Source organism: Carcharodon carcharias, chromosome 18, assembly GCF_017639515.1.
Source record: "Carcharodon carcharias isolate sCarCar2 chromosome 18, sCarCar2.pri, whole genome shotgun sequence".
Classification (NCBI taxonomy): domain Eukaryota; kingdom Metazoa; phylum Chordata; class Chondrichthyes; order Lamniformes; family Lamnidae; genus Carcharodon; species Carcharodon carcharias.
In genome coordinates, this window is record NC_054484.1 from 31,045,771 (window position 1) to 31,065,351 (window position 19,581).

At 41.9% G+C, this 19,581-nt stretch overlaps 2 protein-coding genes across 8 annotated transcripts in view; one reads left to right on the forward strand and one right to left on the reverse strand.

Moving 5' to 3' along the window:
- The window catches only part of urb1 (URB1 ribosome biogenesis homolog), a 109,839-nt gene extending 105,827 nt beyond the window's left edge, over positions 1 to 4,012 (reverse strand). For 3 of the 4 annotated variants that reach the window (XM_041211596.1, XM_041211597.1, XM_041211595.1), the window contains exons 1-2: positions 3,802 to 4,012; positions 747 to 886 (exon numbers count right to left, since the gene is read on the reverse strand). In XM_041211596.1, coding sequence (XP_041067530.1) covers positions 747 to 886; positions 3,802 to 3,934 — 273 coding nt within the window. In that variant the 5' untranslated portion in view covers positions 3,935 to 4,012. Of the gene's footprint in view, positions 1 to 746; positions 887 to 3,801 lie in introns of those variants that run through there. The other variant, XM_041211598.1, reaches the window with a different exon arrangement.
- A 1,197-nt stretch (positions 4,013 to 5,209) lies between these two features.
- n6amt1 (N-6 adenine-specific DNA methyltransferase 1) lies at positions 5,210 to 18,225 on the forward strand. Of its 4 annotated transcripts, none has more exons than XM_041210654.1 (7): positions 5,220 to 5,437; positions 10,288 to 10,419; positions 13,437 to 13,523; positions 13,937 to 14,027; positions 15,094 to 15,177; positions 15,918 to 16,059; positions 17,676 to 18,225. In XM_041210654.1, exons 2-7 carry the CDS (start codon positions 10,292 to 10,294, stop codon positions 17,780 to 17,782), a joined length of 639 nt encoding a protein of 212 aa, XP_041066588.1. In that variant the 5' UTR covers positions 5,220 to 5,437; positions 10,288 to 10,291; the 3' UTR covers positions 17,783 to 18,225. The 4 variants fall into 4 exon arrangements, with proteins under 4 accessions (XP_041066590.1, XP_041066588.1, XP_041066589.1 ...); XM_041210653.1 differs by lacking the exon at positions 5,220 to 5,437 and adding an exon at positions 5,671 to 5,902; XM_041210656.1 differs by lacking the exon at positions 13,437 to 13,523 and having other exon boundaries at positions 5,210 to 5,437.
- Positions 18,226 to 19,581: the final 1,356 nt, after the last annotated feature.

Here is a 19,581-nt window from a genome sequence, read left to right on the forward strand (position 1 = left end):
CTGGCCTTGGCAATTTTACCACAGGCTGTCCCCTAATCAACCACCTATGAGCCCACCGTCTAATTAAGGATTAGAGGGCCAGCAGTTCTGAAGCCTCAGCAGTGCCATTGGGGTAGGTGGTTATTGCTGAGGACTAGAGAGATCTTGAGAGCTAGGCCAGATAAGATTAAAAAAAAATTTTCAATCATATGGCAATTGTCGGAGGGGAAACCCTCTGAGGAGATTGCTGGGGATGCAGGGACTGCCTTCCCTACATGTGGTCCCTTCTTTGGGCCATCGAGCATGGCCCCTACCTCTTCCCAGGGTGCCGCAGGGAGGCTGTCTCCATTTAGCAAACGTCCTCATGTGATGGGGTGGGGGTGTCACCCCACCATCAGTAAACTGTCAATGGCACCATAAAATGGCCTTAAATTACTGTAATCAGCTGCTGCTCCTTTGACTAGGTAGGCTCTCTGCATCCAGTCCCACCGCTTGGAAAATGTCCCGGCAACAAGACTGTGTTGTGGAGCCGATCCGACAGAGCTCCCTGTGATTTCAGCGCCCCCTACCCTGCCTCCTTGGCGCTGGCAAAATCCTGGCCAAAATCTGTAATTGACCAGATTATCTCACGATTCAAGTGTACATAATGTGAACAATTCAGACACTCAACTAAACTTTGCTAGTGACAAGACTGAAAAGTGCAAAATGACTGCAGCAAGTATGCAATTAAAACATTATATCTCACATTAAACATCAACGATATTTACCTCATTTTCTGGCCGACCCCCTCCATCAAGAAGCTTAAAGATTTCTGCACATTCAGCTGAAATTTTTATGTATCCATCCACAACATCATACAATTCAGAGCAAGGCAATTTCTTGGCTATGGAAATGAAGGTTGCTAAACCTGCAAGAAATAAATAAATGGAGTTTTAATGTTACAATGTATTACCCAAACTCATTGTTCACATAAAATGCAAATATTACAAATGTTAGAAATCAGGAATACAAACAGGAAATTATGGAAATGCAGAGCATGTCTTTTAGGTGCCAATGCTTCCTCAATGGTGCTGACAAAGCTTTAAGTTTCAGGTAAAGGTTTTTTTTTGTTCAGAGCTCGAGAAACCAATTGTGTACTTATAGTATTTTATTTTTAATTTCAGGCACGATCATCTAGTTCTGGTTGGAATACCTATCAAATTAACAGATTCCTACACAGTATCACAGCATCTTTTACAGTGCAGGAAGCCATTCGGCCCATTAAATCTACATTGGTTCTCTGAAAGAGCATTCCACCTAGTTCCACTCCCCTGCCTTATCCATGTAACCTACAACTGGAGAGCTGTCTATAAAAGTCCTCCTAAATGTTTTATCCCGACCAAAGTCCTTATAAAATGGCAGAAATACTTTCAAATTATGGTTCACTGCACATTTCCTCCCTCCTAATTTATTATTTTTTTAAAAAAGCAGCGTTACCATTGGTAACAGCCAGCTTCACGACATTTCTGCGGCCAGTTTAATCTCAACACCCAGCACCTCTTGTCTTGGCATTAATGGAGTGGAACTGTTGGGAGCTGAGGCTCAGTGGCAAAATCTAATACTTATGTGCTTGACCCCTGAAATAATGGAGATATTGCAGGAGCAGTAGGGGACAAAACCAAAGATTTAAGGATGGGGTAACTGAGAGGGTTGGATGAGTGTGATGCAGTTGATGTGGTGTATATGGATTTCCACAAAGCATATGATAAAGTGTCACATAATAGGCTTGCTGGCAAAGTTGAAACCCATGAAACATAAGGGACAGTGGCAACATGACATTGGCCGAATGACAGGAAAGAGTAGTGGTAAACGGTTGTTCCTTGGGCTACAGGTTTTCCCCATGGGCTGGAATTGGAACCACTTTTCTTCTTGATATAGATGAATGGCTTAGTGTTGGGTGTATGGGGCTCAATTTCAAAATTTGAAGATGATATAAAACTTGGAAGTATGGTAAACTGTGAGGAGGATTGCCATAGACTTCAAGAGGACATGGATAAGCTGGTGGAACGAGCAGACAGGTGGCAGATTAAATTTAACGCAGTGACTATAAAGTGACATGTTTTGATAGGAAGATTGAGGAGAGGCAATATAAAGGGCAGGTTTCTAAAGGGAATGCCGGAACGGGACAACAGTTGATATATGCACACAAATCATTGAAGGTGACAAGGCAGGTTGAGAAAGTGGTTAAAAAGAGCACATGGGATCCTGGGCTTTATAAATAGAGGCTGGAAGTACAAAAAGGGAATGATGATGAATCTTGATAAAACACTGGTTTAACCTCAACTGGAGTATTTTGTCCAATTCTGGGTACCATACTTCAGGAAGGATGTGAAAGCTTCAGAGAGAGTGGACTTATAAGAATGGCTCCAGGGATGCAGGACTTCAATTATGTGGATAGATTGGAGAAGCTGAGGTTTCTCCCTAGAGAGGAGAACGTTGGGAGGAGATTTGATAGATGTGTTCAAAATCATGAGGGATTTGCACGGAATAGGTAGAAATTGTTCCCACAGGCGCAAGTGTCAAAAATCAGAGGACTCCAAGTTAAAGCGATTGCTAAAAGAATCAAAGATCACAGAATCTTTAGAGTGCAGGAGGAGACAATCTGGTCCTTCGAATCTACACTGGCTCGCTGAAAGAGCAATATACCTAATTTCTTTCCCCTGCCTTACCCCTGTAACCTTGCGCATTCTTTCTTTTCAGATAGCAATACAATTCCGTTTTGAATACCTCGATCGAAACTGCCTCCGCCAGCCTTTCAGGAAGTTTGTTCCAGACTCCAACCACCCTCTGTGTAAAAAAAATTCTCCTCACATCACTTATGCTTCTTTTACCCATTATTTTCAATCCAAGCCCTCTAGTTCGTGATGTATGCTTAGTGGGAACAGTTTCTCATTATTTACCGTCCATACCCCTCAGGATCTTGTACTCAATGCCCCTATTAATAAAACCTAGGAGAATATGATGACATGAGAAAAAGCCTTTTTTTAATACAATGAGCTGCTAGGACCTGGAATGCACTGCCTGTGAGTATGATGGAGGCAGAATGTACTGCTTGTGTGTATGGTGGAGGGCAGATTCAATTATGCCTTCAAAAGAGAACTGGATAAACATTTGGAGGGAAAATTTTACGGGACAACTGGGAAGGAGTTTGGGAGTGGGACTAGCTGATTTGCAGACGAAATACACTTAACGGGCCAACTGGCCTTCTTCTGCACTGTAAGCAGTCTGTGATTCTATGACAAGGCCATTTTGCAGCCTTAACCATGAAACTTCCTTAAGAACTACTGGACAGTAGGCTGTACTGAGCCAAAGCAGATTCAGCCAGGTGGTCTGAAAGACAAGACCACAAATAGAATCAATTAACCTGCTCTTCAATTCCCTCGTATCACAGAGCTAGAGATTAATTATATCATTGTATTTATGTTTTCTCTTGTGTTTCACATATTCATAAATAACTTTTTCCCTAAACATTTCAGTTTCTTTTCAAATTAACATTGTCCAAGTTGTTTTATCGTTTCCTTCAGCAATAATGAGCCCGTCAGTGACCTGGCACCACTACTGTTGACAAATTGATGAATGTCAAGGTTTTGTCCCTTCATCTTGTGTCTTGCACAACCGAAGATCTCAGCAATAGAATGAACCATTTTTAGAAGTTACCAGCTCCGAAGACAGTAAGTTAAGTGCATTCCATTTTTGTAATATTTTGTAACCTTTCAGCATATGGGGTCAGAAAAGATTTGATTCTTCACCATTGCCCATTAATTAAGCAGTTGCTGCTCTCACCTTTCTCCACTCTCTCAGGGGTTTGTAACATGCTTTTAAACTGAGTCCCCGTGAACTCTATTTCCACAGTCTTGGCCGTTTTACTCTCGGTTGCGTGCATGTCAGGATCACTTCTCGTCCGTTTCTTCGCCATGTTTGTCCAGTAATCTGCGATGAAGATAAAAGCCGCCTTTCTAACTTCTCATCTGATACTTAAAGAGGGCCCCACATGGCAGCACCACAAGCGGAACTGTCCGTCCCCGTTTACATTCCGGGTGAGGAGCAGATATTCCCTCCGTGTCGTTCCTCTCAATGCTGAACGCAGAGAAAACCAATAACAGACTGATGTCTAAAAGTCTCAATAACCTCTTGTCATCCACATTTCGTTCAATTTACCCGATTCCCGTTTCAACTATAAAATGCAGGTCACCTCACACACTGAATAATGAACACAATTTTATGTTTTTGATGCACTAGGGTAATTAATTCCGCTTTTTGCAATCATAAATCTATCCCATTCTTACCGTCGACATTATCCTTATGTTGACAATCCCAATTCTAAACTAGGGACCTGTTCATCAGAGCTCTTCACAATTAACAAACTATCAGTGTGGCATTTTCAGTTACTAGGTTGCAGCATTTTTAAATTCATTCACGGGATGTGGGCTTCAATGGCTAGCCCAGCATTTATTGCCCTTCCCTAATGACCCTTGAGAAGGTGGTGGTGAGCTGCCTTCTTGAACTGCTGCAGTTGGTGTGGTGTAGGTACACCCTCAGTGCTGTTAGGAAGATCCTGGATTTTGACCTAGTGACAGTGAAGGAATGGAGATACATTTCCAAGTCTGGATGGTGAGTGACTTAGAGAGGAGCTTCCAGGTCAAGGTGTTCCCATCGATCTGCTGCCCTTGTCCTTCTAAATGGTAGTGGTTATGGGTTTGGAAGGTGCTGTCCAAGGAGCCTTGGTGAATTTCTGCAGTGCATCTTGTAGCAACATCTCCTGCAATGTCTATCGCTAGAGGAACCCTGCACTGTTGCAGATCTCGCTGAATTCAACAACTAGGTGCAAAAATGTGTCCAGTTCTGGCTGGGCCATGTATAGACTGTCCGTGGACACGATAAGAAGAATCTTGTAGATGGTACACAATGCTGCTAATGTGTGTCGGTGGTGGAGCGAGTGAATGTTTGTGGATGTGGTGCCAATCAAGTAAACAAATATCTCTGAGGCATTTCATCAGTATTTACACCAAAGACATAAATGTGATCAAGTGAAACAAGCTGAAACATAAACGAGACAAATGAATGGAGAAAGCTGCTGTTGTACAAATGGAACAAAAAAAAAGTTGCTGTAAGATTTCAAAGCTGCTGGATCATTCAGGGATGTGACACGCATTAGCTGACAGCGCATGCGCAGCCAAGGCACCAGACGCATGCGCAGTTTATTCTTCAACGTTCTCAGTAACTTCGGGATTCTGGGGCTCGGGGCCGTTCCCAGGGTAACCGCGGGATTCGTGCTCGAGGCGGTTGCGAGGGGCAACCACGGGCTTTGCGCCTGCCCTGTAGACCGCCAGTGACGTTTCGGATGGAGAGGCGGTCTGTGTCTGAGGGATTGTCCCGGCTTTGAATGCGCCACAGCGGGGCCGCCGCTCCCTGTGCTGAGGTATTAGAGTCCTGTCAGCAGCTGCAGCTGCAGTGGCTGTGTCGCCCAGTCTTGGTGGATTGCAATCGGTGTTAATCTCAGCAAAGCCCCGTCGTTTCTGGGCTGGGCCGGGCCGGGCCGGGCCGGGCCTGACCCAGTTAGCTTCAAGGAAACCTTCTGCAATTAGTAACTCAGGCCGGCGGGAAAGCAATTCCCTACCTGCCAAAGGCAGCATTGGCTGCCCAAAGGAAAACTATGCTTTCATTGCATAAAATGGTTTATTAGTATGAGCGCAGAAGCCATGTGCTCGCAGCAAGAAATCCTCATTTGAAACCGAGTGATCTAAACTCAAACCACACTGCAAATGATCTCTTTCTCTTTGTTCCTTTGATTAGTCCGATCGGAGTCTGTGAATCCTGAGCTGCAGTTTTTAAGCTACTCAGGACCACTTCTCACCATACCACCCATGCCTGGACAATGTGGCAGGTGCAGTTCTGGAGTTTGTTTGTGTTCTCTCTGGCTTTTCAGGAAGTGTCAACAGAGTGACAACTAATTTGGCAGGGGGATGGGATACGGAGTGGAGGTATAGTAGGAGGTGATGCACATACAAGTATAGAAGAAAAACCAAGTCAGTCTGGAAGGCAGAGTGTTTATAGTCAACTTGAGATACAAGGGAGCATAGCAAGGCTGGATGGCATTTATTTTAATGCAAGGAGTCTTGAGACTAAGGCAGATGAGTTGAGGGTGCTGATTATCACATGGGGATATGATATCATGGTTGAGGGAGGGGCAGGACTGGCAGCTCAATATTCCGGGGTATAGAATCTTCAGGTGAGATGGAGGTGGATGGATGGGGTTGTAAAAGAGGAGGTGGGGACGCAATATTGATCAAGGAGTCAATTACTGCAATAAGGAGGGATGGAATCTTAGAATGTTCTTCAAATTAGGCCATATGGCTAGAACTTAAAAACAAAAGGGGGTGGTCACATAGTTGTGAGTGTACTATTGACCCCCAAACAATCAGGGAGAGATAGAAGGGCAGGTATGTGGGCAAATCTCAGAGAAGTGTAAAAATAATAGGGTAATAATAGTCGGGGATTTCAATATTCCCCAATATTAACTCGGATAGACAAAGTGTGAAAGGGTTAGAGGGAGTGAAATTCTTAAAATGTATCCAGGAGAGCTTTTTAAGCCAGCACATAGAAAGTCCTACAAGAGACCTAATTTTAGGGAACGAAGCCAGACAAGTGGTAGAAATGTCAGTGGGGGAGCATTTCGGCGATAATGAACATAACTCAGTAAGATCTAAAGCACTCATGGAAAAGGACATAAATGGACTGGAAATAAAGGTTCTGATTTGGGGGAAGGCCGATTTTAATATGATAAGCAGGTCTGGCCAAAGTGGACTGGGAGCAACTACTGGTAGGAAAATCTACATCAAAGTCATTCAAAAAGGAAATAGTGAGAATGCAGGATTAACATGTTCCTGTAAAGGTGAAGGATGGGACCAACAAGTCCAGAGAACCCTGTATGTCGAGGAATGTACAGGATTGGATAAGGGGGAAAAAAGGAAGCTTATGGTAGATACCGAGGGCTCAAAACACTGGAAACCTTAAAGGAGTATTGAAATTGCAGGGGGTTACTTAAAAAAGAAATTAGGAGAGCAAAGTGGGGGGAACGAAAAAACCCTGCGGGTAAAGTAAAGGAAAATCCAAAGTCATTTTATGAGTATGTTAGGGGCAAGAGGATAACCAGGAGAAGATAGGGCCCATTAGGAACCAAAGTGGCAAGCTTTGTGAGGACCCGGAAGTCGTTAGTGAGGTTTTAAATGAGTACTTTGCACCTGTATTTGCTATAGAGAAGGACCATGTAGGTATAGAAATAAGGGAGGGGGGACTGTGATATACTTGAACAAATTACATTGAGAGGGAGGAGGTATTAGCGGTTTTAGTGGGCTTAAAAGTGGATAAATCCTCAGGCCCAGATGAAATGTTTTCCAGGCTGCTGTGGGAGACAAGGGAGGAGATTGCAGGGGCCCTGACATTAATTATCAAATCCTCTCTGGCCACAGGAGAGGTGCCAGAGGACTGGAGGACAGCTAATGTGGTACCATTATTGAAGAAGGGTGGTAGGGATAAACCAGGGAACTATAGACCAGTGAGTCTAACATCAGTGGTAGGGAAACTTTTGGAAAAAATTCTGAGGGACAGAATTAATCTCTACTTGGAGAGGCATGGATTAGTCAAGGATAGTCAGCATGGCTTTGTCAGGAGGAGATCATGTCTAACAAATTTGATTGAATTTTTCGAGGAGGTGACTAGGTGTGTATATGAGGGTAGCACATTTGATGTCATCTACATGGACTTTAGTAAGGCTTTTGACAAGGTCTTGCATGGGAGACTGGTCAAGAAGGTAAGAGCCTACTGGATCCAGGGCAATTTAGCAGATTGAATCCAAAATTGGCTTAGTGGCAAGAGGCAGAGGGTGATGGTCAAATGTTGTTTTTGTGACTGGAAGCCTGTGTCCAGTGGTGTTTCACAGCGATCGGTGCTGGGTCCCTTGCTGTTTGTAGTGTACACTAATGATTTAGACATAAATGTGGGATGTTTGATCAGTAAGTTCGCAGATGACATGAAAATTGGTAAATAGTGAGAAGGGAAGCCTTAGGCTAAGGATGATATAGACCCGGGGAGTTGGGGGGGAGTGCTGGTCAGATGGGCAGAACAGTGGCAAATGGAATTTAATCCTGATAAGTGTGAGGTGATGCATTTTGGGAGGACTAACAAGAAAAGGGAGCACATGATGAATGTTAGGACCCTCGGAAGTACGGAGGATCAGAGGGACCTTGGTGTGCATGTCCATAGATCCTTGAAGGCAGCAGGACAGGTAGATAAAGTGGTTAAGAAGGCATATGGGATACTTGCCTTTATTAATCAAGGCATTGATTATAAGAGCAGGGAGGTTATGATGGAGCTGTATAAAACGTTAGTTAGGCCACATCTGGAGTACTGTGTGCAGTTCTGGCCACCCTACTATAGGAAGGATGTGATTGCACTAGAGAGGGTGCAGAGGAGATTCACTAGGATGTTACCTGGGCTAGAGTGTTTCAGCTATGAAGAGAGACTAGATAGGCTGGGGTTGTTTTCCTTAGAGCAGAGAAGGCTGAGGGGGAACCTGTTTGAGGTGTACAAAATTATGAAGGGTGTAGATGGGGTAAATAGGAAAAAACTTTTCCTCTTCATGGGGGCATAGATTTAAGGAAAGGGACAGGCGATTTAGAGGGAATTTGAGGAAAATTTTTTCACCCAGCTGGTGGAGGGTATATGGAATTCAGTGCCTTAAGGGGTGGTAGAGGCAGGAACCCTAGTAACATATAAAAAGTATTTACATGAGCACTTGAAACATCATAGCATACAAGGCTACAGACCAAATGCTGGAAAATGGGATTAGAGTAGATAGGGGATTGATGACTGGCACGGGCACGAAGGGCCAAAGGGTCTCTTTCCGTGCTATAAAACTCTATGACTATGAGTGAGACCAGCCTTCCACTGTGGCTGCCAGGACATAAAACAATTGACAGTCTGAGTGTTGGACTGTTCCATCTCCCACCCCCAGCAGGTTTTGTTTTTACACTGGATCGTAAAATATTTTGATTTGTGATATTGGACAGTGTGTAATCCAACTTGGATTTTAAAAGGCCTTTAAGGGAGAAAAATGTCACTTCACAGATGTAATAAAAAAAAATTGATATTGCTAGAAAGAAGGGTGACACTCAGCTTGGTCAGAGAGGTGGTTTTGAGGAGATTTCTTAAAGCAGGAAAAGAAGGTGGAAGGATTTAGAGATGAAGTTCCCAAGTGTGGGATTTAGGTAGATGAAGGCATGAAGGCCAGTGATGGTATGAAGAAGTGAGTGCAGAAGGAACTACAGTCAGAGAAACTTGGTATTGGGCAAGTTGTGTCCTCTTGTTGCTGCTCATGTTGATCATCTCCAGTAACTTTACTCCAGTTTTAGGCTTTGACAAATTAGTGATTGACTTTTCATAACAAAAAGTTAGACAAGCTCATTATTAGTATTGTTAGTTTATTTAAGACCCTTATTAAGAAATATGAAGCCTTGAAATTATGCCATGGAATACCAGCATTCAAATACTTAAAGGATTCAAATGAAATTCTTTCCTTTGCTATTTTAAAAGGCATTCACCTATATCTGCCAAAAGAGTGATGTAATAATACTATTATTCATCAACCAAAATTGAGATTTCAAATTTGGAATTTATTTTAAAATGGGCCTGGAGGGGTATTTCCTGCAGCAAGAGAGCAGTCAGGACTTCACTGACACCAAGCAATGTTGGTAATCATTTAGTAGTTATATAAACTGGAGCTCCCACATAGCGAACCTCCAGTTCAAGGAAATAATTCATAAAGGATATTTTTTTGGTGGAGATTAGAGATGCATTCGAACCAGGAATCAATGGTTGAAAAACATAACTGGATCTGCAAAATGGCTTTTGTTATATTAATAGCTATGTTATATTAATGTGTGGCAAAAATTTGTTTTTCAAATATGTTTGTGTTTTATCAGTATATTCCAGTGCACGTACTTTGAAATATGGGATCCTGATGGTTTGCCTGCTTGACTAGTGCAAAACATACCATTAAAGAAAGCATAGATTAAGTACATTACTTAGCGTTGCTTTCTTTTCCACATTTCTATCCGGTGGTTATTATATTTGTCCTGCCTCCAGTATTATGCTCAACAGTGTAGATGTTAATTTGAGGCTACGAAGTGGTAAGAAATAAATACAATCACTTGTGACATCAATCAAGTATGAATGCAGAAGAGAATAATTTGTTCCTTTTCTTTTAAATAGAGTGATGTTTTCGACACCTTTCAGTTCCCATGTTGGCCGTGGAGAATTTACTGATGTGTACGATCCAGCAGAGGATACCTTCCTATTAATGGATGCCTTAGAAAAAGATGTGAATGAAATAAGGAAGCTCTGGTACATCATTAGCTGAAGGATAACAAAACATGAAATATGCAAGAACCTATTTTTTGAGTACAATATTGTGTTTTGTCTTTATACATGATTATTAGTAACTTTCTGGTTGCTCATTTTCTCATGGTAAACCAGTTGATATGTTATTTTCTAAGCACAATGAAAACTGTGTATTAATATAACACATTTAACTTAGGCACTTCTCAGAGACATCAGAAGGAAATGGATGTTGAGTTGAAGTTGCATTTGAAGAGAATAACTAGCAGTTTGATCAGAAAGTTTTAAGGAAGGTCTTGGGGTAGGATTTCCAGAGCGTGGGACCCAGACAGAGAAAGGCACCGTTGCCAGCACAAGGAATTTAAGACATGGAGTAGAATTTTAAATTTGAGGCCTTGAGGTATTTGGAGCTAATCTCGGTGATTGAAGATAGTGGCGGTGGTTGAATCGGACTTGGTATACAATAGGACATGGGCAACATAGCTTTTAGATGAGCTGAAGGAAGAGGATTAGAGACCAGCTAGGACAAAATTGGGGAATACTCATCGACAGTGACAAATGCATGGATGAGGTTTCAGCAGATAGGCCGATATGGGATAAAGGCTAGCAATGTTACAGGAGATGGAGGTAGGTGGTTGATGGAATGTTAGATGGTCAGAAACTCAGCTCACGGTTCAGTAGGATATCAAGATTCTACTTTAGCCTGAGACAGTGTCGAGCATCCAGGAGCCAAAGATCATGGCTTTGGTCTTCACAATGTTTAGCTGGGGGGGGGTGGTGGAAACTACGTCTCATCTAAGAATGGATATTGGACAAGTAGTCTGACAAAACAGAGGCTGTGGGGAGATTAAGACTGGTGGCCGAGAGGTAGAGCTGTGAGAGATAGTGTCTGTGTACATGTGGAAACTGACCTGATGATGAGTGGCTGATGTTGCCAAGGGGAGCAGCATCCAGATGAAAAGAAAGGGGTTCAGGATACATCCTTGGAGGACTCCAGAGGTAATAGTGTAAAGTGGGAAGTGAAGCCATTGCTGGAAATGCTCTGGCTATGATTGGATAGGTAGGACTGAACAACATGAGAAGCATTGGAAAAGGACAGCATATCTGGCTGTCTCATAGGCTACAGAGAGGTCACAGAAGGATAGTGCACCGCAATCTGAGTAGCAGAAGCTGTCATTTAGAGACTTTTATTGTGGCCACTTTTATGCAATGCCAGGGGTGAAATCTGATTTGAATGATGCAAATGAGGTTACAGGAAAGATGGGCATGGATTTCGGAGGCAACAACTCTTGCAAGGACTATGGCAAAGAATGGCTGATTTAAGATGCAGCAGTTGTTTGCAAGGGTTGGTGGGGAGAGATGGTGGTGGGGAGCAAGGATGAGTATTTGAGCAGAGGGTTTTGAAAGGAAAGGGGACACTACCTAAGGAGAGGGTACTATTTACAATGTCAACTAGCAAGGGATTGGGGTCAAGGGAACAGGAGGTGAGCTTCAAGGACAATATGAGCTCTGAGGTGATGGTGGAGATGGGGGTGAAACAAGAAAGATATGGAGGAATTTAGGGCTCGGCAGGTGGGGACGGACCCCTATTATATGGTTTAACTTTAGAGGAAAGAGGAAGCAGAGGAATTTTATATCACATATTGTATTGTTCTGATAAGCTAGACTTGTGTCCCTTTAGTGTAACAATGTTTTAACTGGTGCTGAGATAGAAGGTTTTAGAAAATGAAGCAATACATTTTCATCTGAATTTAGATCTATATCTAAATTTTAAAATGATGTTCTTTACACCTGCCCATGTATTTTCAACCATCTAATTGGTTTTTATGGACGATGTGACTGAATACATTTTCACTATAATTGGTCCACTGATTTTGTCCAAACTGTTAGGGGCCATCAGATGTGATATTTTGTACATATGGGCTGCCATCTTGCCTTGTAACATGATTTGAGCAGTTTGGAGACTGCTTCCCTGGTCTGCCTTGATGCGCTGTTCTGCTTTCATGGTATCCTTGCTGTTCTTCCTTTTCTCCTGAGCTGGCATGGCCCCAGCCTCAGCACCAGGCTTCTCATTCCTGGGCTTAACAACAAGTCTTCCACTGTCAGCCTCATTCCATTAAGAGATAAAATAATTATTGTAACAACAATCTTAGAAAATGGTTTTCAACGTTATCCTACCGATACAGTATTAAATACAGATGACCACACAATGGAAGCACCTTGGCTGTAGCCATGAAGCAAAAACAATTCCAGTACTGTGAGAAAATTTGATGTTGATCACAGGGCAGCTGTTTTCTCTTTACGCTTACTTCTCTCTCATTTTCTTTTGAAGATGCTGCCTTTTCCCACATAAAGTTTTCATGGGTAGAGTGGCAACCAGATTTCTCATGCAAGCAACCACTGTTCTTGTCTGAGTTAAAACCAGGAGTTACTAACCTGAATAACAAGAAACCATTTTTAAAATTTAGCCAAAAATGCATTATCTTAAGAGCTGTTTCTCAAATCCCAATAATATTGAAAAACAGGATAAATACATTTTAAAAGCTTTTACAAAAGAGTTGTTAATTGAGTGATACTTTCTCACAAAAGTTGAATAAAACGAAACAAGCCATTTAATTACGATCAAAATGGGTTTGATCGATCAAGGCTGAGAACCGGAGATAAGTCCTTATTCAGCCATATTTAGCTCCAGATCTACGGATTGCAGGCCTCTAGTCTAAATTGTATGTCAGGGAAGAGAGATGCACAATTTTTTTGTCAGTGATTAACATTTACAACTGATCAAGTCATATCTGTAAAGTTTTGGCATTTTAAGAACTTTATGACAATTAGATATGCAATTTTGACAGATACCCAGTTGTGCATTTTTAACAGAAATATATTTACAAACCAGTTGAAATATTTTTTGTATGTGGACAGTTGTATATAATTTAACCTAATTTTGTGAACAGGCTGGATCATATATTAAGAGTTCAAATACTGCCCATTGCAATGGAAGAATGTAAATCATGTCATTTTTCTAGTCCCAGGATCTGCCTTGAGGTTGGAGCAGGATCTGGCGTTGTTTCTGTATTCCTAGCTTCTATTGTTGGGCCTACCTCATTTTATCTGTAAGTAGGTAATCTGGCAGATTATTATTTGTTGTGGAATGATAAATGTATGAATGTCAAAAATTAATACCTGTGGCTATAATTAAAATGAGCTCAGCAGTGCATCAATTTCTGCGTATAATCAAGAAGAGGCAGTTGTGAAGGTGAACATTGGATGGAGAATGGGGTTTGGAGGTGTGTCCTTCCATGTAATGTAGTGTTGGCTACTTCTAGTGACTGATTCTGGAGCAAAATTAGCATTCACTTTGGGATCCTGCTCAACAACTTCTTACAGATTTTATTTGGGTTTGTAAAGAGGTAAACAACTGCTACTCAAAGTTATAGCCGCTAAGACATTTGGTGACAGAAGTGCTGGAAGAAGGTGAGATTTGAACCCTGATATGTGCCTTCTTAACTGTCTTTTTCATTTATAGCTGCACAGATATTAATCCTTTGGCTGCTGCTTGCTCAGTGGAAAGTGCAAGATGTAATGGAGTGAACATCCAACCAATCATTACTGACCTAGTGAGTCATGAGTTCCAGACAACCTAAAAATCATCTTCTCAAACATTTTAATTCTGTGACTATTCAGTGCTCTTTGTCAATAACATTCTGTTTGTAGCACCGTTTGCTTGTCATTAATCTGGTCCCATAGAAATATCAATGGCAACATGACTGATGCAGCTGCCTATTTAACAGTTACTGCATTCTGAAAGCAATTCACTGAATGTTGAGATGTTTGAGAGAAATTTTAACGTGCTCTTTAAGTATAAAGTTTTTTTCTTCCTCCCCTTTCTGACTTCTCCTCCTTGTTCCATTACATAATTCATATTAACAACATTAATCAATCTTTGCAATTTTTTTGTGGTGCAATGCATTGGTGCCACTAATTTCTGCACACTAATTGTTAACTTCCTGATTTTGGCCATAGGTTAATGGAGGGTGGCACAGAAAGCCAAATGCTTTCATGCAACAATGGAGAAAAAGTATGAGGGAGAATTATGCTAGTGTGTAGCTCAGAGGGTACTCTTGTCCATTTGAAAGAGGTTTTTCATTGGGACAGTGCTTGATCTAAAGAGACCTTGTAGAGGTAATGGCCTAAGGTTTGATCTTTCCATCTCTTTCTTGAAACCCAACAATCCTAACCAACCAAACCATCCTAAGCTACCCACACCATCACCACTGCGTTCCTGGTGGCCAGTTGCGGGAAATTGTTCTGCAAAGGGCTCCATCAGCGAAATAAAGGAAACTCCCTCAAGACTTTTTTTGACATGCTCTCCCCACCACCTTCCACTGCTGCTGTAGGGTCGCTGATGCTCCCTGGCCTGGTGTGAGTCTGGGAAGCCCATCTCTTGTATGTAAGTGACTGTGAGGCCAGCATTACATTTGGGAATAGAGAGCATCTCCGGGTTGAATAAAAGTTCTACCCTTGTCAGAGATGCATTCCAATTAAGAATGGACAGAAAACCCCTGGCAATGAATTAAATCATCAAATTAAGTAACAAACTGAAAAGTTGACCTCATGACTTGTCTCTGTTCCTTGTGCAAACTTTCACAAAATTGCTTTTAATTTGTATTTTCCTATAAACAGGTCACAGGATTAATGCCGCGATTACAAAATCAAGTTGATGTATTAATATTTAACCCACCCTATGTGGTTACTCCCTCAGAAGAAGTGAGTATATGTTCATGATTATAAGCTTAAAAATTTAACTTTCTAACTGCAGACTGACTGTTTTTGTGCAACATTGTTCCAGTGCCCAAGCTGTGCTGATGCTAGGGTGCCATAACTATGGTAATTCGCTCAAGAGATCTGAAGTAGTCAATTTCCAGAAATATTCAAAAACAGTTCCTAACCGAAGAGAATTTCTCAGATGTGGTAATGTATATTAAATCATGTGTTATCTCCTAGCAGATGGTCAATGTGTCAGTCTCTGTCTAGCTGCCATTAAAGCAAACAGTATCCTGGTCCTGAGTGTTGATCTTGGTGCAACTGTGGCATAAGAGAATGTTATTCACAGGAGGCGGTGAGAAAGGACTCACCTCCTTCACCATTCTCCCATAGGTGCTGGCAAAGTAGAGTTGAAAATATCTGCATCAACCTAAGGGCAAATGCTGTCATTTGAGGCCAGCATCAAAAAAGTATTTTGAGCCATCATATAATGCTGTTGATATTAAAAGTTCGGGATGTACTTGGTTCTGTATCTGGATTGAACGCTTTTGTCGTAAGCATTTCCTTTCTGTATCTGTACCCTTCTTTGATAACTGTCTGGGGCCACCAAAGCCAGTGAAAATGTCCTTCTTCCATTACCAGGCCTAGATATTTGAGTAGTTGATGAGTTTCGGGTCACTTGCAGAAGGGAAAGGAAAATGCTTTTGACACTCTGTGGTGAATGGTGCTATTTTTTCCCTCAGATAGGTGGCCATGGCATAGAGGCATCTTGGGCTGGTGGTGAAAGAGGTCGCGAGGTCATGGATCGGCTGTTTCCTCAGGTCTCAGCCCTCTTGTCCAGTCAGGGATTATTTTACCTGGTTACAATTCAAGAAAATAACCCAGGTGAGAGGATGGGATTCCATGTTAATAATAGCTAGGCACTTGTAGAAAGCAAAGGTGGAGAAAGGTTCTCGACATATTAAGTTTCTTAGGTCAGTGATTGTGTCAGTCTTCTTTAGTCTCTTTTCAACAGAATGGGGAGTGGATATGTGTTTTTTATTCTTGAACAATCGTTTTTAAATGTCAATCAGTTGATAGGAAGAAAATGCCATGGGCTTTGGTGGGAGGAATCTAGTGGAGAAAAAAAAACTAAAAAGCATTTCACTCTTGATAATTCTCATCAAGTTATTAGCGATCCGATGAAGATTAATGATCTGCTTGTCATCTTGAGCAGAAAATTATGTTTGCTACAAAGGGGGCTTCTAAAGAAGGGGAGAAAAGGGTACATATTTGAATTTTTTTTTTTGTTTGCTTGTGTTTATGGTAGTGATACTGATAACCACAACAGAGAGTTGGCTAGGAGGAGTGCCAATTGAGCTAGCTAAAGCAGTTAAGATGTTATCAATGGATTTAGCTTCCTCTCATTGGGTCTGGTATGTCTAAGCCAGTTTTTAGAATAGCATTAACACTCCCTTGAAACATGTATTCGTGTAATCAATAGTGATGAGACTGTAAGATTCTTAAGTTTATATGGAGTATCTATTCAGATCTGGTCATACACCTCCTGTTTTTGAGAGGACTGCTGAGCTGACAACACCCAGATTCTGCTTAAGCTAATCAAAAGTTAGCAATCAGGAGATATGCATTGGTTGCCTCACAGTTATTCTGCTTCCTCAGTGGAAGGTTTCCTCAAGCACTGTAGCTGAAAATTGAATTGGTGGGTCAATGCTGGGGATGGGGTAGGTGGGGGAAAACACAATAATTTCATGCTTCATTGTGCTGCAGTATTGCACTACCTGAGCTGTACATGTTTTTCCTGTAAATTTAATAAATGAGCATTTGACCTGAAATTTATTTTTGAATTTTAGCATTAATTATTTATGGTTAGGGAATCAAATCCCAAAGCCGGCCTGACTCACTTCCTAGTTTCAAATTTCTTTATTAGCTGGAGTAAGGTATGTGATAATGATGGTGGTATTCTTGCTTCACTGCTATTGTATCAATGGGAGGAAATTAATTGCAAGCCTTAATGTTCTGGCTCTACTTTGCTGGAGATCAGTTAACTCAGCACAAAACTAGGAATGAAACCCATTGACCTGTTTGGTTCAGTTACTCCTTTAATAAGCTGACCCATTGGCAATGCACATATTTGATGCTTAAAAGGCTTGCTGATAGTAATACTCTTTGGTTTCAGCTTCAGTCCAGTCCATTGTAATTAATACATGCTTAGGAAGAATGTTGAGATAATCTTTACCTAGTCATAATGACGCTATAGAAATGTGCATTTCTAACTGTGGAAGAATTAAGTGATGGAAATAGCAAAGAAATATAATTTTTAATGGAAAACTTTTTCAATTTACTGTTACATCTCTATGGCTGTATTTCTTAATGACACATGAAAAAGGTATTAGAAAATTTATATGTTTCTCACTTTCTAATGCAATGTCTTTAATTATTCATTTATGCAGCAGAAATGCTTCCTTTTTAATACTAAAAACATTGTTTGTGTTCTTTTACAGAGGAGATAATACAGTCACTGAAGAGTTCTAGTTTGAAGGGGACTGTGCTTATTTCGAGGCAAGCTGGGAGAGAACACCTTTCAGTGCTAAAGTTTTGGAAAGCCTGAATATTGGGTTCCAATTGCCCCCATGTTAAACAGCTCATTAAAAACTGCGAATCCAGAGAGAAGAGACAGCTCTACCTACTGCTTCCTTTATAACTGGAGATTTGAACGTAGCAGTTTCAGATTGATGGAATCCACTTAGGAGTACTGTGGAAGGCCTGGAACATTTTCTGTGGAAAACTGGGGAGATGGTTCAGTATTATAAATTAATACTGGAACCAACTGTACAGGAGACTTGTAACTGAGAAGAATTTCTGACAGATCTTGAAAGTTCAGAAATTAGTTATTTTATACGTAATGTTGCATAAGTCCAAATAATAAGTAATATTAATAACTAGCTGAGTTCACCATATCGCAGGAGGCCATGTCATATGGTTCCTATTCGGAACAGTAACAGTAAAGGAAAACAAAAAGATGCAATCAAACTAAATACTGAAGTTAACACTGTGATGTTTGACACAATATTTGGGAAATTCTGAGATCTGTTGCAAAAGGAAAACGAGCCCAACAGCTCTCTGTCTCCATTGGCGGAACTTAATGCAGGAAGTTATTTGTCCCATATTCCTTGGGCAGCAACTGGGAGGTTGCTGGGGAATCTCCCCTTGCCACTGCACTTATATCTTCGGTGCTTGTGCATGCACCCTGTGCTGAACATATGCTTCTGCTAGCCCACTCAGCAATGAGGAGGTCTGGAGCCATGAGCTCACTCAAACAGCACTCTGAAAGAAAGTTAAGTTTCCAAAGCTTGGTGGAGCTGTGGAGTACAGCGGGGTAGGGGTGGGGTACGGTGGGGAAAGCAATGGAAGAGGAGACCCTGAATCTTGTCAGGCATGTGTGGGGGGGAGTACTGGGTTTGACAGGCCCAGCGTGGGGGAGAGAGCAGTCTCCGGGGAGTTCAGCAGGCCTGGGGTGGGGGCTATCCAGTAGGTCTGGGGTGGAGGGGGGGAAATCGTAGCCTGAGTCTCAACAGAGGTCTGCAGCCTGAGGCTTGGGCGGGGGGTCTGGCAGGCCCGGGGGATGGGAGAGAGGCTACTGCTGAGTGACTGAGTGGGGGGAGGGTGTTGAGAAAAGGGGCTGCTGAGTTTTTGGGGAAGGGGGTTGGGGAGAGGGGCTGCTATATGCTTGGGGAGGGGTTTTGGGGGAGAGGGGCTGCTGAATGACAAAGTGTCGGTGGGGTTGAGGACGCAGATTCAAGTGTATTATATGTGGAATGGTGCAAGGGACTTAGTTTTTTAGTTGGACAAGCACTCCCAGCATCCAAAACAAAAAATAAAAATGCCTGGAAAAACTCAGCAGGTCTGACAGCATCTGCGGAGAGTAGACCAGTTAACGTTTCAAGTTCATATGACTCTTTAACAGAACTAAGGAAAAATAGAAGTGGTAAAATATAAGCTGGTTTAAGGGGGGGTGGGAGACAAGTAGAGCCGGATAGAGGGAGTGATATGTGGAGATTGCCAAGAGATGTCATAGACAAAAGGACAAAGAGGTGTTGACGGTGGTGATGTTATCTAAGGAATGTGCTAAAAGGTGACATTAAGGGTAGAAAGCAGGATGAGCAAGGTACACATAGCTCTAGTGGGGGTGGGGTGGGGGGAAGGGATCGAAATAGGCTAAAAGGTAGAGATAAAACAATAATACATTTAAAAATAATGGAAATAGGTGGGAAAAGAAAAATCTATATAAATTAATGGAAAAAAGGGGGATCGGAAAGGGGGTGGGGATGGAGGAGATCTAAAATTGTTGAACTCAATATTCAGTCTGGAAAGCTGTAAAGTGCCTAGTCAGAAGATGAGGTGCTGTTC